Genomic DNA, 16,914 nt, shown 5'->3' with positions numbered 1-16,914 from the left:
GTCCAGCTGGAGCCCTCATCCCCAAGGCCCCCACCAAGGCCCGGCAAGTCAGCAGTAGCCAAATATCACAGCGGAATTTATTGTGTTTTAAGAAAGACTACAAAAAGGTAGAAAACAGCTCGGCACACTAGACTACCACACCTGTGGACACTTTCACCGCCAGGGGAGGGGAGGCCCCGAGGGGTAGGGAGGGAGAGTGGGCAAGCCACCCCAAAAGCTGTAGCACACGGAGCACACAAAATAGTGATTTTTATACAATAGGTCAGGTTTTTCTTTTTTTTTCTTTTTTCCTTTTTTTTTTTTTCGCTTTTTGCCAGAAACATCTGTCTCACAGGTTGAAAACACTGAGAAAACCGGAACAGATAAGGCCATGATGGTTGGAAAAAAACCCAACAAGTTACCAACTCCGCTCAGGCGGCGCTCACAAATCGCACAATAGTCATGTGGGGGGCAGGGTCGCACGCACGGAGGAGAAGCAAGGTCTCCAGGGGGAGTAGGAGCATGGAGGTTCCATTACAAACCAGCGGCGAGGAGGGCCCGGGACTCAGGGTCTTGGATCTGATCAAGCGGAGTACCTGGCCCTGGCTGGGGCAGGCACGGGCACTTGGAGCAGGCCCGCTGCCCGCGGCAGGCCCCTCCGGGCTCCGTTGCCCGGTCCAGCCTGCTGCTCTTTGGAAGCTGGAGGCAGTGCCCCTGCTGCCCTCCCCCTATCCAGGCCAGGCAGTGCCCCGCTCTAGGGCTGTGGGGCAAGGGAGGGCCCAGCTCTGGAGAAGATGCGACACCCACGGCTTTAATTGCACTTATACCAAGAAAGGGGAAGCGGTGGGGTTGCTGGGGGAGGGGTCCCGGGACTGCTGCTGACAGTGACGGGTCCCCAGGTGATGCCCACCTGAGCCCACCCGGGGCTCAGGGCTGGGCCCAGGACAGGCTGTGCAAAGCCAGCGAGCTGAATAAGTTAACAGTTCCGCAAGGGAGGGGGCCTGCCTGCCTGCCCCCTGGGGTGGTGGGGGGAGGGGGAGGGGAGAGAGATGCTGTGGCCTTAGGGCCAAGGGGCCAAGCTGGCTGCCCCAGGGGGCACCTGGGCACGGCGGCGGGTTCCTTAAGGCACGTCTTTTGTGTCAGAGTTTGCAGCTGCGGCTCCGCCCGGCCCTGTGATTGTGCGGCCCCATAGGGGGCGGGGACCCCCTTGCCTTCCCTGTCTCGGAGGCCCCCTCCCGGCCCTGGCCGAAACTGGAGCGGTGACAGCGAAGCCACAGAAGCTGTGAGGGACCCTGGCGAGGAGGGGCGGCGGGGTAGGGTGGGCGGGCGGGGCGGGGGAGGCCGCGGTCTTAGCTGGAGGGCAGCGCTTGCACGAAGAGGCCGCGCGCGTCCGTCCGCGCCAGCTTGGCCGGTGGCTCCAGAGCCTCGGGGCCCAGCGCGGGCGACTCGCTGCCGGCCGCGAGCGAGATGTCCTGCGGCAGCTCATCCTCGCTCTCGTCCTCCTCTTCCTCCTCCTCGTCTGTGGCACACGGGCCAGGCCTGGCTCAGTGCGGGGCAGCGGCGCCACCAGGCCTCCGCTGGCACCTCCTCCACCCCAGCCCCCCTGTACGCCGCCGCCTCACTCAGGCCCTGGGTAGGGAAGCTCTTCACCTACCTTTGTCCGGGTCCAAGGAGTTCAGGGAGGTAGCCAGGTTGGCGAACTGGAAGGAGGGGAGAGGAGAAGGGGTGAGGGTCCAGCTGAGGGACGCCCCGCCCGTGCCCTCAGCGTCCCGCCGCGCGCACCTCGCCCATGACGGCGATGGGGGTCTCGCCCTTGGCCTGGGCTACGCGATGCTCGATCAGGTAGTACATGTACTCATCGTAGAGCAGTCGGATGAGGTGGAAGGAGCCGAAGCTGGCGGCGCTGCGCAGGGTCAGGTCCCGGATCACCATGGAGCTGGGGCAGTGGCAGAGAGGAGACCCTCAGACCCGGACTCACCCCTTCGCCCCCATGCCCTGCCGCAAAGACCCGAGGCTTGAGCAAGCCTAGCTACCACAGCGGGGCCCCGTCCAGGCTTCCCTAGGGCGTCCATGAAAGATGGAGGAGGGCCCTAGCCCCGCCCATCGTCAGCAAGACCCCGGCCTTCAGAAAAGGCCCGTGAGCCCTCTGGAGGCAGGGCTTTCTGTGGTCCCACCCTCAAGGGGGCGTGTTCTCATATAGGCCCACCCCACCCCCCCGAGGAGGCGGGGCCTTCTCTGGTCCAATTTTGGCCTGGCCCCAGAACCTTTTCTGGGTCCAGCCGCGGTAGGAGGAGCCTCCTCTGGCCCAGCCCCTTTCCCGCCCGTATCCCGCCCAGCCAGCGCGCACCTGTAGAAGGACCACTTGAGGAGGAAGAGCTTAGCGGCCTTGGGGAAGCCGGCGCTGCCCTGGTATGGCTTGAGCACCTGGCTCACGACGCCGTCCAGCCAGGCTGCCCACTGCTCCAGTGAATTCTGCTGCTGCAGCGTCACTTTGAAGTCCTGCTCTAGCCGCTGCACCACGCGGTCCTCGCAGCGGCACACCCATGAGGCCTGCTCCTGGGACACAGCGGAGCGAGTGCCCGCGGCTCAGCTGACGCCCCAGGCCTGTCCCACAGGACCTACCCGTGCTCGCCTGCCCCGTCCGCGCTCACCTGCACGTTGGCGAAGTCCACACGGTTGAGATCGCTCAGCATCTGGTTGATCTGCGCGGTGTTCTGCAGCACAGCGCGCGCCGCTTGCGCCAAGTGGTTGAGCGACGTGTAGCGCCGCAGTGTCTGCGCGAAGGCGCCGGCCGCTGCCACCTGTGGGGCCCGAGGCTTGTGGCTTCAGCGGAACCCACCCGCGCCGTCCCGGCCCCACCCACTGCAACCTCTGTGAGCCTTCCTCCTAAAAGAGAGGGATGTACCTTTTGCTTTTACTGGGGGGGGCCAAAGGGTCGGGATTTCCAAACTTTGGGTGTCCACCAACTCAAAGAATGGGTGCAGATAAATCAATGTGGGTCTGAACAGCATTATTATTTTTAATGAAAAAACACAAGAAAATACCAGAAGCCACGGCTCAGAAAGGGCATTGCTTCCATAACCTTCTGTTTCATTTTGTTTGGATATTATTCCCCTGAATGTCAGCTCCGGAAGGGCCAGGGTTTTGTCCATCTTGGTCACTGCTATGGTCCCAACACTGAGAACCATGCTGGGCACACAGCAGGTGCTCAATAAATGCATATATAATAAATGAATATCTAAATCTTGCCAGATCAGAAGGGCTTCCCCCCTAGATCCAGCTTCTACTCTCCCGGGGCCCTGCCCTGTGTCCAGCATACCCAAGGGTCATTCTTCAGACATTTAGTTCTGTTTAGCTGTCTTGTTAGCATCTTAAAGACTTAAAAAAAACAACTTTTTCTTTCTTTTTATTATTATTGTTTGCTCAAGAGCAAGCACATCCCATCTAATTCCTCACATCTTGGTAGTTAGTGAATGTGCAGCCTTGATGAAGAGGGCCAATATTGTTGCCTTATAGATTTTCTTTTTTTTTTTTTTTGTCTTAGATTTTATCTCATTCTGAACACAAAAGCACTTTCTGTTGAAGTTATCTGAAAAGAACTAGTTCAAGTTTGCACTGGGTTTTTATTTTTTTAAGATGCTGTGTTGCATACAAAAATACCACAAATGGGTTGTTTCAGAAGTGTGCACCCGAGGAAGCTCGTTTGTAAAGACAACGCCCAAAGTTCATTCCGAGGGAACAACATGGGGACAAATCTTACTGCCTCTGTCGGGCACAGAAGACCGAGGCCCCAGCCCACAGCCCCTTAGCCAGAAAGGAGGAGCCAGGCTGTGGGCCCAAGCTGGCCCTCAGCCTCCCTCACACACTCACCTTCACCCGCAGCATCTCCTCGGGTATGTTCACCATGGCATGGGTGAGCCAGCTCTCCAGGCTCTTGGCAAAGTTCCGGATCGCTTGGGTCAAGGCACCTGTGGGTGGTAGCGGGGACTGGTCGGGACTCGGGGGTGGGGTGGGGCGGGGTGGGGGGACCAGGGGCTGCGCACTCACTGGGGATGGGCCGCAGCACATCAGGGATAAGGATCTCCACCAGGCCCTGGTACAGCACGTTGTCACAGTGCTTGGTCCACTGGAGCACAGGCTCGAATTTGGAGAGGAGCACCAGGATGGCCTTTGGCAGCCGCTTCTCAGCCTCATCGTGCCTGTGGGCACCCACCCCACCCCAGGGTCACAAGGACATTCCATGGTCTCATATCCAGAGTCAGAAGGGCACAGCACCCCCACCCCACCCAGGGATCAGGCAGGTACTCCCTGCTTCTCGCAGACCCCCAGGGTGAGGCTGACCCAGGCCACGATGCCCCTAGGGTCAGAGAGGGACCTTACACCCTGCATACCAGGGCACAGGCACCTACCCACCCACAGGGAGGAAATGGCTTGGGGGTCATGTCATCCCATACACCGAGCATCAGACTGGTACACATGCACATGCTTGAGCGGGGCTCAGAAGGCATGTGCACCCCACAAACTGCAGGGGCAGACAGGAGCCCCCACCCCTGCACGAAGTCTGAGCTCTGGCCCCCTCAGCCTTGGATGCTGACTCACATGGTGCCCAACCAACTTCCTTTCCCACACCCTGCCTCAATGCAGAGGCACTCACACAGCCAGCGGCGGCGCCTCGCTGGGCTGGCTGAGGTTGTACCTCCAGAAGGTTTTCCACAGCGTCTCCACCAGGGTGAACTGCAGGTTCACCATGACATCGACGATGGCCTGTTGGGGAGGCTGGGTGTTCATGAGGCTGGGCGGCTGCATGGCCCTCCCTTGCCCCTGCCCGCTGCCCACAAGCCCTACCTCACAGTGTTCCCGGTACAGGACCTGGAAGGCCTTGATGTCCCCAGGCCCGACGCCCTCGGGCAGCACTTTGCCCTGGAGGTCAAGCTCTGAGAAGTCAGGGAGGCTCCTTGAGGCATCTGGGGACAGAAGAGACACCATGAGGCCCCTCATCCCCCACATGCCTGCCCCCTCAAGCCTCATCCTGGGACCCCATTAAGTTGGCACCACGCTGCTATGAAACAGAAGTTCCCCCATGTGCAGTGGGGCTGATGAGGTCCAGGGAGGGCAAGTGAACCATGCACACACTCTCCAGGACCCGAAGACCCTGCCATAGGCCCCACCCCAGAGCCCAGGGAGCCCTCACCCAGAAACTGCTGGTACTGCTGGACCTGGGCACTGATGTCCGACAGCCCAGTGGCCTGCTGTGGGCCCACGGCCACACCGTTGGTCATGCCCTCCATTTTCTGAATGGGTTTGAGCCTGGGGAAAGGATGGGCAGGAGACTGGAGCAGGTACGGGCTGCCATGCCCTTCCCTGCCCACCAGCACTGGGCCCGGCCCATCCTCCTACCTCTGCTTCTGTGAGAAGGGTTGGCCCCGCATGGCCATGTGCTGCTGGTCTTCCATCAGCCGCAGCAGGGGAGAGCTGGCCTTGATGCGCAGGCCGTAGTAGTGGTACTTAGAGTTGCCCCTAGAAGGGAGGCAGAGGGTGAGGGCTGGGTTGGGGGAGGCCACCAGTCGTCCCCTGAGAGGGTCACATCACACCCACCTCCCCTCTGCTAGGGGGCCAAACAGAGCCCCATTTTCCACATAGCTAGGGGTGCTGGGCTGGGGAAGTGCAGGGACTGTGGGTGCCAGGAGAGGCCCCCACCTGCAGACTGAGCCCTGTGAAGCCAGGGCCAGCGTCAGGGAGCGAGTGCTTAGCAGTTATTTGCTGACTGCTACTCGTAACAACGTGCCAGGCACTGTTCTGAGCACTTAGCACATACGAATCCATGTGTTCCTCATCCCTACCCTACGAAGCGTGCTCCTGGCATCCTGGATTGACAGATGAGGAAACTGAGACACAAAGAGATGCAGTACTTTGCTCAAGGTTATGCATGTACGTATGCTTGAATGAATGAATGAGGTGCTGCCTAAGGCCTAAGCTGGGAGCTGGAACCAAGTGACGAGCAGGGCTCAGTCTGGAGAGGTGTGAGGGGGTCACAGAGGAGAAGCGGGGAAGGGTGGGATCACAGGATGGCTCCTTGCTCCTTCCTAAGGGAATTCACTGCCCCACGGCCCTGAGTAAGTACTGACTGTGTACAACCCCCGCCCTCTCAAGGGATGTGCATTTCAGCACTGGAAGACAGATCAGAAACAAGAGAAGAAACATAAAAGGCCTGTGGAAGGTGCTAAGTGCTGAGGAGAAAAAGTAAGGGGGAGTGGATGTCAGAGAGGTGGTGGAAGGCTGCAGTTTTATTTAAGTGGGCCAGGAGGTGTTTGACCAGGAGATGGGGAAAGACACACAAGGCACATGGCACAGCCAGTGGACAGGTCCTAGGGTGGGAGCATGCACGTGTCAGAGGAGCTGTGAAGAGGCCAAATGGGGCTGGAGAGGAGTGAGTGAGGGTACAAAGGGGAGCTGAAGCCCTCAATAATGTGGGGGGAGGGTGAGCCTTGTGGCTGCTGGGGGCTGTCAGGGGCAGGTGGCCCCACCTGGTACCGAGACGTCGGGTGCGCAGGCCCATGAAGACTGAGCGGATGAGCTTGCCGAAGGACGCGGCGTTGACGGGCTCCAGCTTCTGCTCCTGGCAGTGCAGCAGGTAGTGGCAGTAGAGGGTGCTCCGCGGCAGGCTCACGCCCTCAGCAGTCTCGTAGTTGTCCAGAAGCCACTGGACCTGGGGCCCGATGGGGGACAGGAGAATGCTAACTGCTACCATTTCTCAACTGCTCGCTGCTCAGCACTCTCTATATTTCTGACTGTGATCCTGACAACCCCACGAGAGGGCACGTTGTCTCACAGTCACCCATGGGAACTAAATCCGATGGAATTCTCTAGGACTGCACTGTCCAAATCAGTCACCACCAGCCACATAGAACTATTTAAATTAATTTATGCTGAATGGAAAATGCCAATGTCAAAAGGTCACATGAAGTAGGATTCCGCTCACAGAACACTCTTGAAATGACAGTGTTACAGAAATGGGGAACCAATTCATGATTGCGAGGGGTTAGGGATGATCGGAAGGAGGAGGGCAGGGGTGACTCTAAAGGCGGGAGATCTTTGCGGTGATGGAACAGTTCTGCATGTTGATTATGGTGGTGGTTTCCCACATCTTTCCATGTGATACAAAGACAGAAGCAGACACCAGCCTGGTACCAATGTCAGTTTTCTAGTTAGATACTGAACTGCAGTTACATAAAATATAATTAGTGGGGAACCTGGGGGAAGGGGCCACAGGGATCTCTGTACTATTTCAGCAGCTTCTGTGACTTTACAATTTTTTCAAAATAGTTTTTTAAAAAACCACTCAACTCAGTTCCTGGGGCCTGGAAACTCACATTTCAAGTGCTCAATAGCCTCACGCAGCCAGAGGCCTCTGCACTGGGCGGCACAGAGAGAACATTTCCATCACTGGAGAACGTGCTGTCAGATAGCACTGTTCTAGTGAGCCATGTTTTCAGGACCCATTAGTGGGTCATGAGATCAGTTATGTCAGCATTTAATAAAACAGACTAGAAGCCAGGCCACATGGCTTGAGGGAAGGTTGGCCTTCCTAGAAAGCTTCCGTCTTGGTTATGGGGTCCACAGTGGGTCGCCATGGGAGAGGGCAGTAGTTAAAAATGAGGGGAAGCCATCGTTCCAGACCCCAAGCTCCAAGAGGGACAGGGACCACTCCAGGAGCACCCCGCCACAGTAACAGAGCTGGTGAGGGGCCCGGTCAGCGTTAGGATCTAGGGCTGCTCCACAGAGCTGCCTCTGGGCAGAGGGAGTTTATCTCTCTGCCTGCCAGATGGACACAAAACCTTGTTCAGAGCAGCTCCTCCCATGGTGGCGTCTGCCTCTCCATCCCCTTGCCGTCTATCCGCCATCACCATCTACTATCTGAGTAGATGATGCTTCTGGGGTATCACCTCTGAGAGCTTCATGCAATTAGCTGAGGCCCAGAGAGGCTGAGTAACTTGTCTGACTCCACACAGCGAAGATTTAATTCCAGGCCACCTTCACCTGAGCACCCTGGCACCAGGCCACCCAGGCTCCTGTTGATGGTGGCCCACAACCACCACCCACCACCTCCAGCCAGGGTCTCCCCACCCCCACTGCCCTGCCTCCTCCGGGCCCTGGGCTGGCACTTACAGTGGCTGGTGAGGCACGGGTGGTGTGAGAGTAGGACTGGCTGGCACTGCCCAGCATGTAGCCGCCTTGGATCACGTAGGTGCCTGCTCCACTGCCACTGCTGCTGCCACCGCCGCCGCCCCCACCACCGCCTCCGCCGCCGCCACTGCCGCCGCTACCACCGCTGCTGTTGCTGGCCCCACTCCCACTGCTGGTGGAGCTGGCGACCACCTGGCTGCCAGACACGTACATGGGCACAGAGCCACTGCTGGCCACCGCCTGGGAGGTGGCAGGAGTGCTGACCTGGGCAGCTGTGCCCGCGGCCTCGTAGTAGCTGGTGCTGGCGGTCTGCGTGTACAGCGGCGTTTCGGGGTAGGGGTAGGTGCTGGAGCGGCTGTGAAAGGAGAGGGAGAGAGTCAGGGGACAAGAGGTGGGCGGCCGAGGGGCATGACTGAGGGGAGTTCTGCAGCAGGGGGCCTCCCAGAAGGGGAGGGTGAAGCAATAGCCCTCCATATTGGACCAGTCATCACCCCAAGTGCTTGACGAGCAATTTTTCATTTAATCCTCAGAGCAGCCCCTGACTTGGGAGTCCCCACTTCAGACATGAGCAAGTGGAGCTAGAAGGGCTAGGTAACTTGCAACAGGCCACACACTTCACTCAATCATAAAAAGAACTACTGAGAGCTTGCTGTATGCTGGACACTGTTCAAGGTATGGGAAATCCAATAGTGGACAAAGCAGAAAAGGCCCTGCCCTAGAGGAGTTAACGTCCTAGGCGAGGGAGCCAGAGAAGAAGCCAAGTGCAAGGGTAAGTCAACAGCACTGCGGAAGGTGGTGTGCACCAAGGTACACGAGTCAGGAAGGGGGTGTGGGGGGCTCTGCTTCTAAGTCCAGTAGCCACCTGGAGGGGCTGGTTGGTGATGACTGTCGGAGTATAGATGGGTTTCCCTTTGACCCAGTGATATATCCCGCCCCAGAGAGTTCTCCAGCTACCCCAGAACCTGCATCAGGTGAGGTGGGCTCAAGGCTGCAAGTCACTGCAAGAGAGTAAAAATGACTGGGGCTGCATCTTTAGTGGGTTGTTAAGGTAAAAGGTGATGGAATCCTACACAGGGGTAAGGGAGGAGGAGGGAGGTTTTGAGGTCCTGCCAAAGAACAAGCCCCAGAACATCCCATTAGGTGAACAAAAGAGGTAGGGAAGGGTGTGGATGGTGCCTTGGGAAGAAAGGAGGGATGATGTGGCATTTCATAGCTACATCTGCCATCTGAGGGGGTGGAGGGCCCATGGACATGGGGCAGGCACCTCACTAGACATGGTTGGACACAGTTTTGATTTTTCAGTCCCTCCTAATATATTTATTAGTGATTTTAAAACATACATTCAACTTTTCAAATTCAGAAAGAGAGGGAGGCCAGTCAGGAATAGCCTGGCTCAGAAGGTGCCAAAGGATGAAGGGGAGGGAGTCTTGCGGGCCTCTGGGGGCAGCAAGGAGAGGGATTGGGGTGGGGGGGGTGTGGTCACTCAAGGTGAGCATCGCCCATCAGACCCCAGGATACAGCTCTTGCTCACTATTTCCTGGTTCAGATGCATCCACATCTACTACTCAAGTGACACCGAGTGCGTGAACTGAGCCAAGTGCTGCGCTCCTGCCGGCCCTCCTCCCCCAGCAGGGACCACAGTGTGCCCAGCACCCCACACGCAACACGTGCTCCCAAGAAAACATTGCTTCAAGAGCTATTTGCTGAAAGAATAAACAAACGTGTGTGTCTCTGGACACAACCTGGACAGGCCCAGGGATGGAGGCCCAGAGACTATGACTTTGGTTAGGGCGAGGAACAGGGCCGACAAAGGGCTGGGAACATGGTAATGACCCACTGTGAGGGAGAGACAAGAGATACAAGAACTTCACAGCAGAAGAAGCCGATGGCATCGGTGGACTATGTGTGATCACGCACTATAATCAACAGAGGAAAGAATTCAATCAGAAGCAAAAACAGACCAGGGGAGGCAGAAGGAGCCCCTATGGGCCTCGAGAGCCAGGCTCCTCTCTGGAATGCCCTCTGTGGTCCCTGCCAGCTCTGGTCAACTGCACAGATAAGACTGGCAGCACCAGAAATAAACTGACAGAACTCCAAGGAAACTGGATGCCACGACTCAGGTGCTGGGGCCACTCCCCTGGGGTCAGCCACAGCATCATGACCCAGGGTCCGAGTCATTCCATGAACTAATCCACCCCCAGTGGCATGCCCAGAGGGACAGGCGACAGGGATATAAGGAAAAAAAATCAGGTAAATGCAAAGAAAGCCAAATGAAACTTCCAAAACACAGACACAACAACTACAGTAACTCTAAGTCCTGGAATTATTACCACAGAAACTGGGAGATGGAAGGTGGTGTATGGAGGGTCCCCGGTAAGAAGCCAGAGCCAGGGTGAGGGCAGGCCTGGGGCACGACATCTGCTGATGCGGCCCATGCTAATGCTGAGATGTGTGCAGCACCAGGGAGTGGAAGTCACCTACGGGTTGCCTGGGTGGGGACTGGCTACGTCATTCAGGCTGTGGCTGTACAGAGGAGTATCATACAGCGGTTAAGAGGTGACTGGTACCCACATGGTCTAATTAATAGTGGAAGAGCTTTGAGATAGGTGGCTAGGGAAGAAATTAGGGACAGAACATGCTGCCTCTATTTCTGAACAAAGAATGTGGGTAACTTCAATTCTCAGTTCCTCTGGGAGGAAACAAAGAAACAGATCACAGCATCCCCTCCGGGGCAGGGTTGCGGGTCAGGAGTGAAAGTTCTTTTTTCACCATTTAGCACTCCCTATTACTTAGAAATTCTTATCTTGTAAAATTTTTTTTTAATTTTTCACTTTTGTTTTTTGGGTTTTTTTGCAAAGAACCAGCCCCACCTGACTCCAAAGCCCTAAGCTATGCTGAGATGCTTTTCCCAACGTGCCAGGGTCCCTCTGTTTTGCCTCTTCCTGGTGGTGGCAGGCTGCCGTTTGGGAGTACCCACCATCTGATTTGTCACCTGAGGCCTTGAAGGCTGGCTGCTTCACTGAAGGCTGAGGCCTCAAGTCCTGGGGGATCCTGGGCAGACCCATGCCCCTCCTCCTGTCCCCTCCCCCAGCACTCCCCCCCACTCACATGGCGCTGGCCGTGTAACTGGCATCGCCGCCCTCCACATACTGCACTTGGCTGGAGTACACATGTGGGACTGGCACCTGCTGGAGCTGCTGCACCTGGTGTGGGAGGAAGGGTATACAGGGTCAGGGGTGGGCCAACTCCTTGCCTCTGCTTCTAAAGGTCTGGCAGCTGCCTAAGTTCGCTGGGACACCTAGCTGGAAGGCTGCACTTCTGGGCTCTCTGAACACCCTGGACTGGGCCAGGGGTCAGAGGCCCACAAGCTGGGAATTAGGCACAACTGTGTCAGGAGAAGCCAAGACTCTCTGCTTGGGCTGGGGACAGCAAGGGTGGGGCCTGAGGTAAGGTGGCCAGAGGGGACCCCAGACTCCTACTGTTGAGTGTGAAAGTTGAACTCCAGGGGCAGAGCCAAGTTCTGGGACAAGGCTGTCACTAAAGTCGATGCCTGGAACTACAGACAAGGCCTCAGAGTTGGAGCCTGCATCAGGGACATACTCCTATGAACAGGGTCGGGGGGGGGTGCGGGGGGGTTCACAGGATGCTAGGGGTGGAGTCGGGGCCAGGGGTGGGGCCCCATTTGTGGGCCAGAACCTGGAACTACAGACAAAGCCTTAGGGGCGGGGCCTGAATTCCCCCACCCCATCCCCCACCCCAGTCTGTAGGGGCGGAGCCTGGGACATGGAGCCCACTTTAGGGGAATCAGAGGCAGGTCACCAGACTGGCTGGGTGGAGGTGGGGGTCTACAAGGCCTGCGGGGGCCGGGCACGGGCCGGGGCCAGCGCATCCCGCCCCGCCCGCCCCTTGCACCCTGCCCGTGCGTCCGCCACCTACTTTGAGGGCCGTGGCGGCCGTGCCGAACACTAGCACCTGGGGGACTCTCTGGATCCTGACCCTCTGGTCGGGGCTGGCTTGGGCCGGGAGCCCGGGCAGTGGCTCGAGGACCACTTTCTGCTGCGGCAGGAGCAGGTGCGGGGGCAGCACACCCACCAGCTCCACCCATTGCTCGGCGCCCGGCTCGTAATGGGGCGGCGGCGGCTCGGGGCTGCCTAGCTGCGGGGCCTCGCCGCTGCACGCGGGCGGGAGCGGCGGTGGCTCCTGGGCCAGCACGCCCGGCCGGGGCCCGGGCGTGGGCGGCCGGGGCGGCGGCTCCGGTGGCGGCGTGGGCCGGGGCTCTTGCTGCTCTGCCTTCCTAGCGGGAAACTGACTGCCTGAGCTCTGGAGGACAAACAGAGACACTGTGGGGTCACCGGGGGCGGCCGCGGGCGGGGCTCCAGGCCTCCACCGCCCACCAGGCTGCTGAGCTCAGGCAGCAACCCGACCAGAAGATGCCCACCCCGAGTCAGGGAGGGGAGAATCCGGTATCTCTTAGCAAATCCTGGGCCCTGAACTGCCAGGTGCGGGGAAAGAGGAAGGCTACAGGACCGCGTCTGCAGCCCACGGAGCCCAGGGTGAGGCTGGGGTTCTGAAGGCTCCAGCTGCCTCCCCCACACCCAACTAAATCCCCTCAGGGTAGCTCCACACCCTCCCTGCGGCCTGAAGGGACTGCACCTCTCCCCTCCCCAGCCCAGCCCGGGGCCCAGCCCTAGTTTGCCCAGAAGTAGGTGGGGGAGACACACACCTCTTGAGCCACATGGACTGGCTGGAGCCCTTGCACTGTGAGCTGCTGCACGGGGCCAGCTTTGGGCACCTGTGGAGTGGCCTGGACCACAGACCTCTGGGGAAGGAAAGGTGAGTCAGAATATGGTAACCATGGTGAGGATGGCTGCCCACTTGTCCCCAAGCACCACCCTCTGCCCACATGAACTCGTAAGCCTCACAGCAGCCCGGTAAGAAAAGAGTGAGTCCCTGCTCTCCACCCCAGCTCCCTATGTGGGTTATCTCACACCCACACCTCCATGATGCGGACTGTCCTCACTTCTGTTCTCACTCTGCGTCCTCAGGCACAGAGTGAGGGACAGAGGCTGGGGGGAGGGTAGATGCTGAGTGATGGAGCCAGGTCTTGAACCTAGGTCTAGAGGTTGAGGGAGGCTGGGAGGCCAGGCAGCAGAATACCTATGAATCCCAGGGTGGGATTTCTGCTCTCCTCCAGGGAAAGGGTCTGTGGCTTTCATCTGGTTTTCCAAGGGGCTGGGAACCCCTCAACTTGAGTGCTACCAACCAGATGACAGACAACCTTTGCTTCTTAACCTGCTCTGGCCGCCATGGCTGGCAGCTCGAATGAGGCCTTCTGCAGAAGATTGGGCATGGATTTGGAGGCTGAGGCCTCTCCCTGAGCCCTTTAGGGGTGAGCCAAGATTTGGCCTTGGGGTTTTCTCCAGGCAAATGGGCTCAAAGAGGCTCAGGTTGTTTTCTGAAGCCATTTCCAGGGCCCGTTCAATGCGAGGTGCTTTCCACCAGGACGGCATCTCATCCTCACAGCAGCCCCAACCACACTGCTCCCAGGCCCCCAGGCCCCCAGGGCAGAAGCCATTATTTAGATGAGAATGCACAGTCTGGAGAGAAGCAGAGGTGCTTGCCAAAGGCCCAGGTGGCAAGGTGGGGCTGGACCCCCATCTGCTTGTCTGTCACTGGCCTTCCCTACTGCAAATCCCACGGACAGCTGAAGGAGGACGCAGAGGCCGCCTGGCCAGGACCCCTCGCCCCTGCCACTGCCCGCCTTGGCCTGGTACCTCTTGGGTGACGGGGACACTCTGCGGGACACTGTGGACTTGCAGCTGCTGCGACACCGTGCCCGTGGGAGCCCCAGCCGTCTTGCTGGAGGAGCTATTGGCCTGCACCGGCGACCGCTGCAAGGGAAGGAGACACAGGACTGTTGTGTGGGGCAGCCAGGACCTGAAGCAATTCTGCTCAGGAGGGCTGTCCTGAGAGCTATCTGGAGAGGGTAGCAGCCAGTGGGGATGTACCCAAACCACCAAAGCTGGTAACCAAGTGCATCCCATGGTCCCTCCCACAACCCCAGTCATCCCAGGGCAAGGCTCAGAGTTCATCCCAGAAATGCTGCCCTGGGATGAGAGAGGGTAGATGAGGGGATCCCCACTTTCCAGATGAGGCACAGATGGGAAGGGATGTGTGCAGAGCCACACACATGTGAGTGGTGGCGCCAGGCACTGAACCCAAGTGTCCTGGCTACAGAGCCCCCATTAGCTCTGGGCCATGTTATGTCAGCACGCCAATGGGCAGTTTGTATCATCAGCTATTTTACACACAGAGCACTTTGCGCTCAGAAGGCTCCGAGGGCCTTCCCAGAGTCCCCCAGGACTAAAGGTCTGAGCTGGGGGTCTGACCTTGAGCTCCTGATGCTGACACCCATGCTCCTGGCCACCCATGGCTTGCCTGCCTCCAAACCCTCCTTGGTGGTTGGGGGTCCCCAGAATCACCCTGTGCTTGGAGGAGGAGCCTCTCCCCACCCTGTCAAGGGTAAAGGGGCCCACTTTGCTGCCTGGGATGCAGTGCCCTGAGCCAGAGCTTCGAGGCTTATCTTGACCCAGTGAGGGAAGCTGCCTCCTCCTCCTGGAGCCCGACACTCAACTCAAAGCCAGCAGAGCTAAGAATCTAGTGGTCAAGCCATCCCACCCAGGGTCTGCAAGGAGTCTGGGGGAGTGAGTCCTCATGCCTTTGGGGAGAGGGGCAGGGAGGGTAGCCAAAGGGGCCACCACCTACCTCAGGGGGCGAGTGCACCTGCTGGGTGCCATGCACTGTCAGGGAGACCTGGCCACCCTTGCCGCCCGGGGCTGTGCTCTGCACCACCAGACGCTGCGTGGGGAGAGCCTGGAGCCGGGAGGGAGAAGGACCACAGTTCACTGGTGACAGCGCATATGGTTTTAACAAGCACCTGTGTGGTACCTGGCGACGTCCTGGTACTGCACACATATTAGCTCACGGAATCGTCCCAACAGTCCTGATGCCACAGTCGCTCCCCCACTTCACAGAGGGTGACAGTGAGGCCCAGGAGAGCGGAAGTACTTGCCCCAGGTCCTGGATCCCATAAGAGACAGAGCCAAGGTTTGTGTCCAGGGAGCCTGGCTCCACAGGCCACTTGAAATGTGCTCTCACCCTTGAAACCAGACAGGACTTTGTCCCAGACTGTGCTGGGCCCCGGCACCCACTGTGCAGCCTTCCAGGGGACAGACCACGGTGCACTCACAGCCCCTGTGCTGGCTATGGGCTCTTGGTTCCTAACTGGCTCTGGTTCTCTGCTTTGGGACATTGGGACTGGACCCACAAGCCACACTCCTTACAGTCAATCCTTAGTTCTGTTAAGATGACTCCTGCAGTTCCTCCTTCCCTGACGGGCCCTGACACAGCCTCACCAGCTGGAAGCAGCAGGCGGGGCAGCCCCTGGATAGGACCCATGTCCTCGATGCTGGTGACAGCCCATCCAAGTAGGCCATAGGGGTTGCTTCTCCACCCTGCGGAGGCTGCAAGGGCGGGGACTGGATGCGGAGCCCTTACCTGCTGGGGCACTGGGATGTTGGTGAGCTGGAGGGGTGACACGTGGCCCGGCTTGGCCTGCACACTTGTCTGGACCAGCAGCCGCTGCAGGGGAAGGAGTAAGGACCTGAGCCATGCTGGCTTCCCCAGGGAGGCCAGGCCCGGGTGGGTGGAGGGGCGGTAGCAATGAACATCTTGATAAGAGCAGGTGAGCAGATGGTTCTGGCAGCGGAGGGGGGAGCAAGGTACCTGCGGCCACAGCCCCACTGCCCCCTCATGTGCCCCCTCTACCCACCCCTGGGGGAGGGGCGTGTCCTACCTGCTGGGTGCCCTGCACCTGCTGAACCACCTGAGTGGGGACTCCAGTCTGGCTGGCCGTGGAGCCTGGGCTGGCCTCTGACACAGTCTCGCTGGCCCGCATGGCACCTTCTGTGAGGAAAAGGTCACCAGGTCAGCTCTGCCTGCTGCCCCTGCCCCTATCCTGAGCCTGAGCCCCATGGGGATGGGACGATGCAGCCTGAAGCCACAGCTACAATGGGGCCAAGCCTCTCCGAGAATCCTGCCTGGCCCCCACCAGAGCTGTGGCTTCAGAACACTGCCCATTGGGGAGGACTGGGGGCCACAAGGAATTATAATCCTTAACCTCCTCCTAGAAGCAGCCTCACCCCCACCCCTACCCTCATCGACCCGAAGTCAGACCAGAAGGGGTGACTGAAAAGCCATGGTGAGGCTCAGAGGGATGATGGATTCCTTTAACCAACAGACAGGACTGTGGATAGTAACTAACACCGCCCTCCCCACCCCCTACCCCGGCCAGGGTCCTGGCAGCCTTGGAAGGTGTTGGAGCCACCATCCTTGAGATAATCCCTGGCTTCCCAGGTATGGAAGCTGGTCAGAGGAGTAGCCCCAGAAGGCCTCCTAGCCTATGGCCAAACACCCCCTTCCTCTCCAGCATCCCGGCCCCCCTATCCTCAGAGCGGTGGGGGTGGCTGAGGGCTTGGAGCCGGGCAGGCAGGTACTCACGCTGACAGGCAGCCGAGAAGAGGGAATCATGGAACATGGTGCCCACCCGCTCCCACCCAGCCCCTGCCCCTCATCCATCCAGGGGAGCCTGCCTGGCACTCCTTGCTCCTTGCCCACCTCTTCAGGAACAACAGGGCGCGTGGGCGGCTTTATACCGGCAACCTTGGGGAGCTAATCCCCCCAGTGGATGCA

The 16,914-nt window shown here is 58.9% G+C and overlaps 1 protein-coding gene across 1 annotated transcript in view; it reads right to left on the bottom strand.

Annotated features, from left to right (window-relative positions):
- Nucleotides 1-63: 63 nt before the first annotated feature.
- The window catches only part of RFX1 (regulatory factor X1), a 30,412-nt gene continuing 13,561 nt past the window's right edge, over nt 64-16,914 (bottom strand). The window contains exons 4-22 of the mRNA XM_072947542.1: nt 16,019-16,128; nt 15,721-15,804; nt 14,929-15,036; nt 13,938-14,054; nt 12,887-12,982; nt 11,272-11,366; nt 8,146-8,518; nt 6,504-6,685; nt 5,377-5,496; nt 5,171-5,286; nt 4,825-4,943; nt 4,634-4,743; nt 4,027-4,178; nt 3,850-3,947; nt 2,631-2,780; nt 2,327-2,535; nt 1,762-1,915; nt 1,634-1,679; nt 64-1,498 (exon numbers count right to left, since the gene is read on the bottom strand). Coding sequence (XP_072803643.1) covers nt 1,329-1,498; nt 1,634-1,679; nt 1,762-1,915; nt 2,327-2,535; nt 2,631-2,780; nt 3,850-3,947; nt 4,027-4,178; nt 4,634-4,743; nt 4,825-4,943; nt 5,171-5,286; nt 5,377-5,496; nt 6,504-6,685; nt 8,146-8,518; nt 11,272-11,366; nt 12,887-12,982; nt 13,938-14,054; nt 14,929-15,036; nt 15,721-15,804; nt 16,019-16,128 — 2,609 coding nt within the window. The 3' untranslated portion in view covers nt 64-1,328. The remainder of the gene's footprint in view (nt 1,499-1,633; nt 1,680-1,761; nt 1,916-2,326; nt 2,536-2,630; nt 2,781-3,849; nt 3,948-4,026; nt 4,179-4,633; nt 4,744-4,824; nt 4,944-5,170; nt 5,287-5,376; nt 5,497-6,503; nt 6,686-8,145; nt 8,519-11,271; nt 11,367-12,886; nt 12,983-13,937; nt 14,055-14,928; nt 15,037-15,720; nt 15,805-16,018; nt 16,129-16,914) is intronic.

The sequence above is a fragment of the Vicugna pacos genome, chromosome 22 (assembly GCF_048564905.1).
Source record: "Vicugna pacos chromosome 22, VicPac4, whole genome shotgun sequence".
NCBI lineage: Eukaryota > Metazoa > Chordata > Mammalia > Artiodactyla > Camelidae > Vicugna > Vicugna pacos.
The sequence above is the reverse complement of the archived record's forward strand: the minus strand, read 5'-3'. Positions and strand labels throughout refer to the sequence as shown.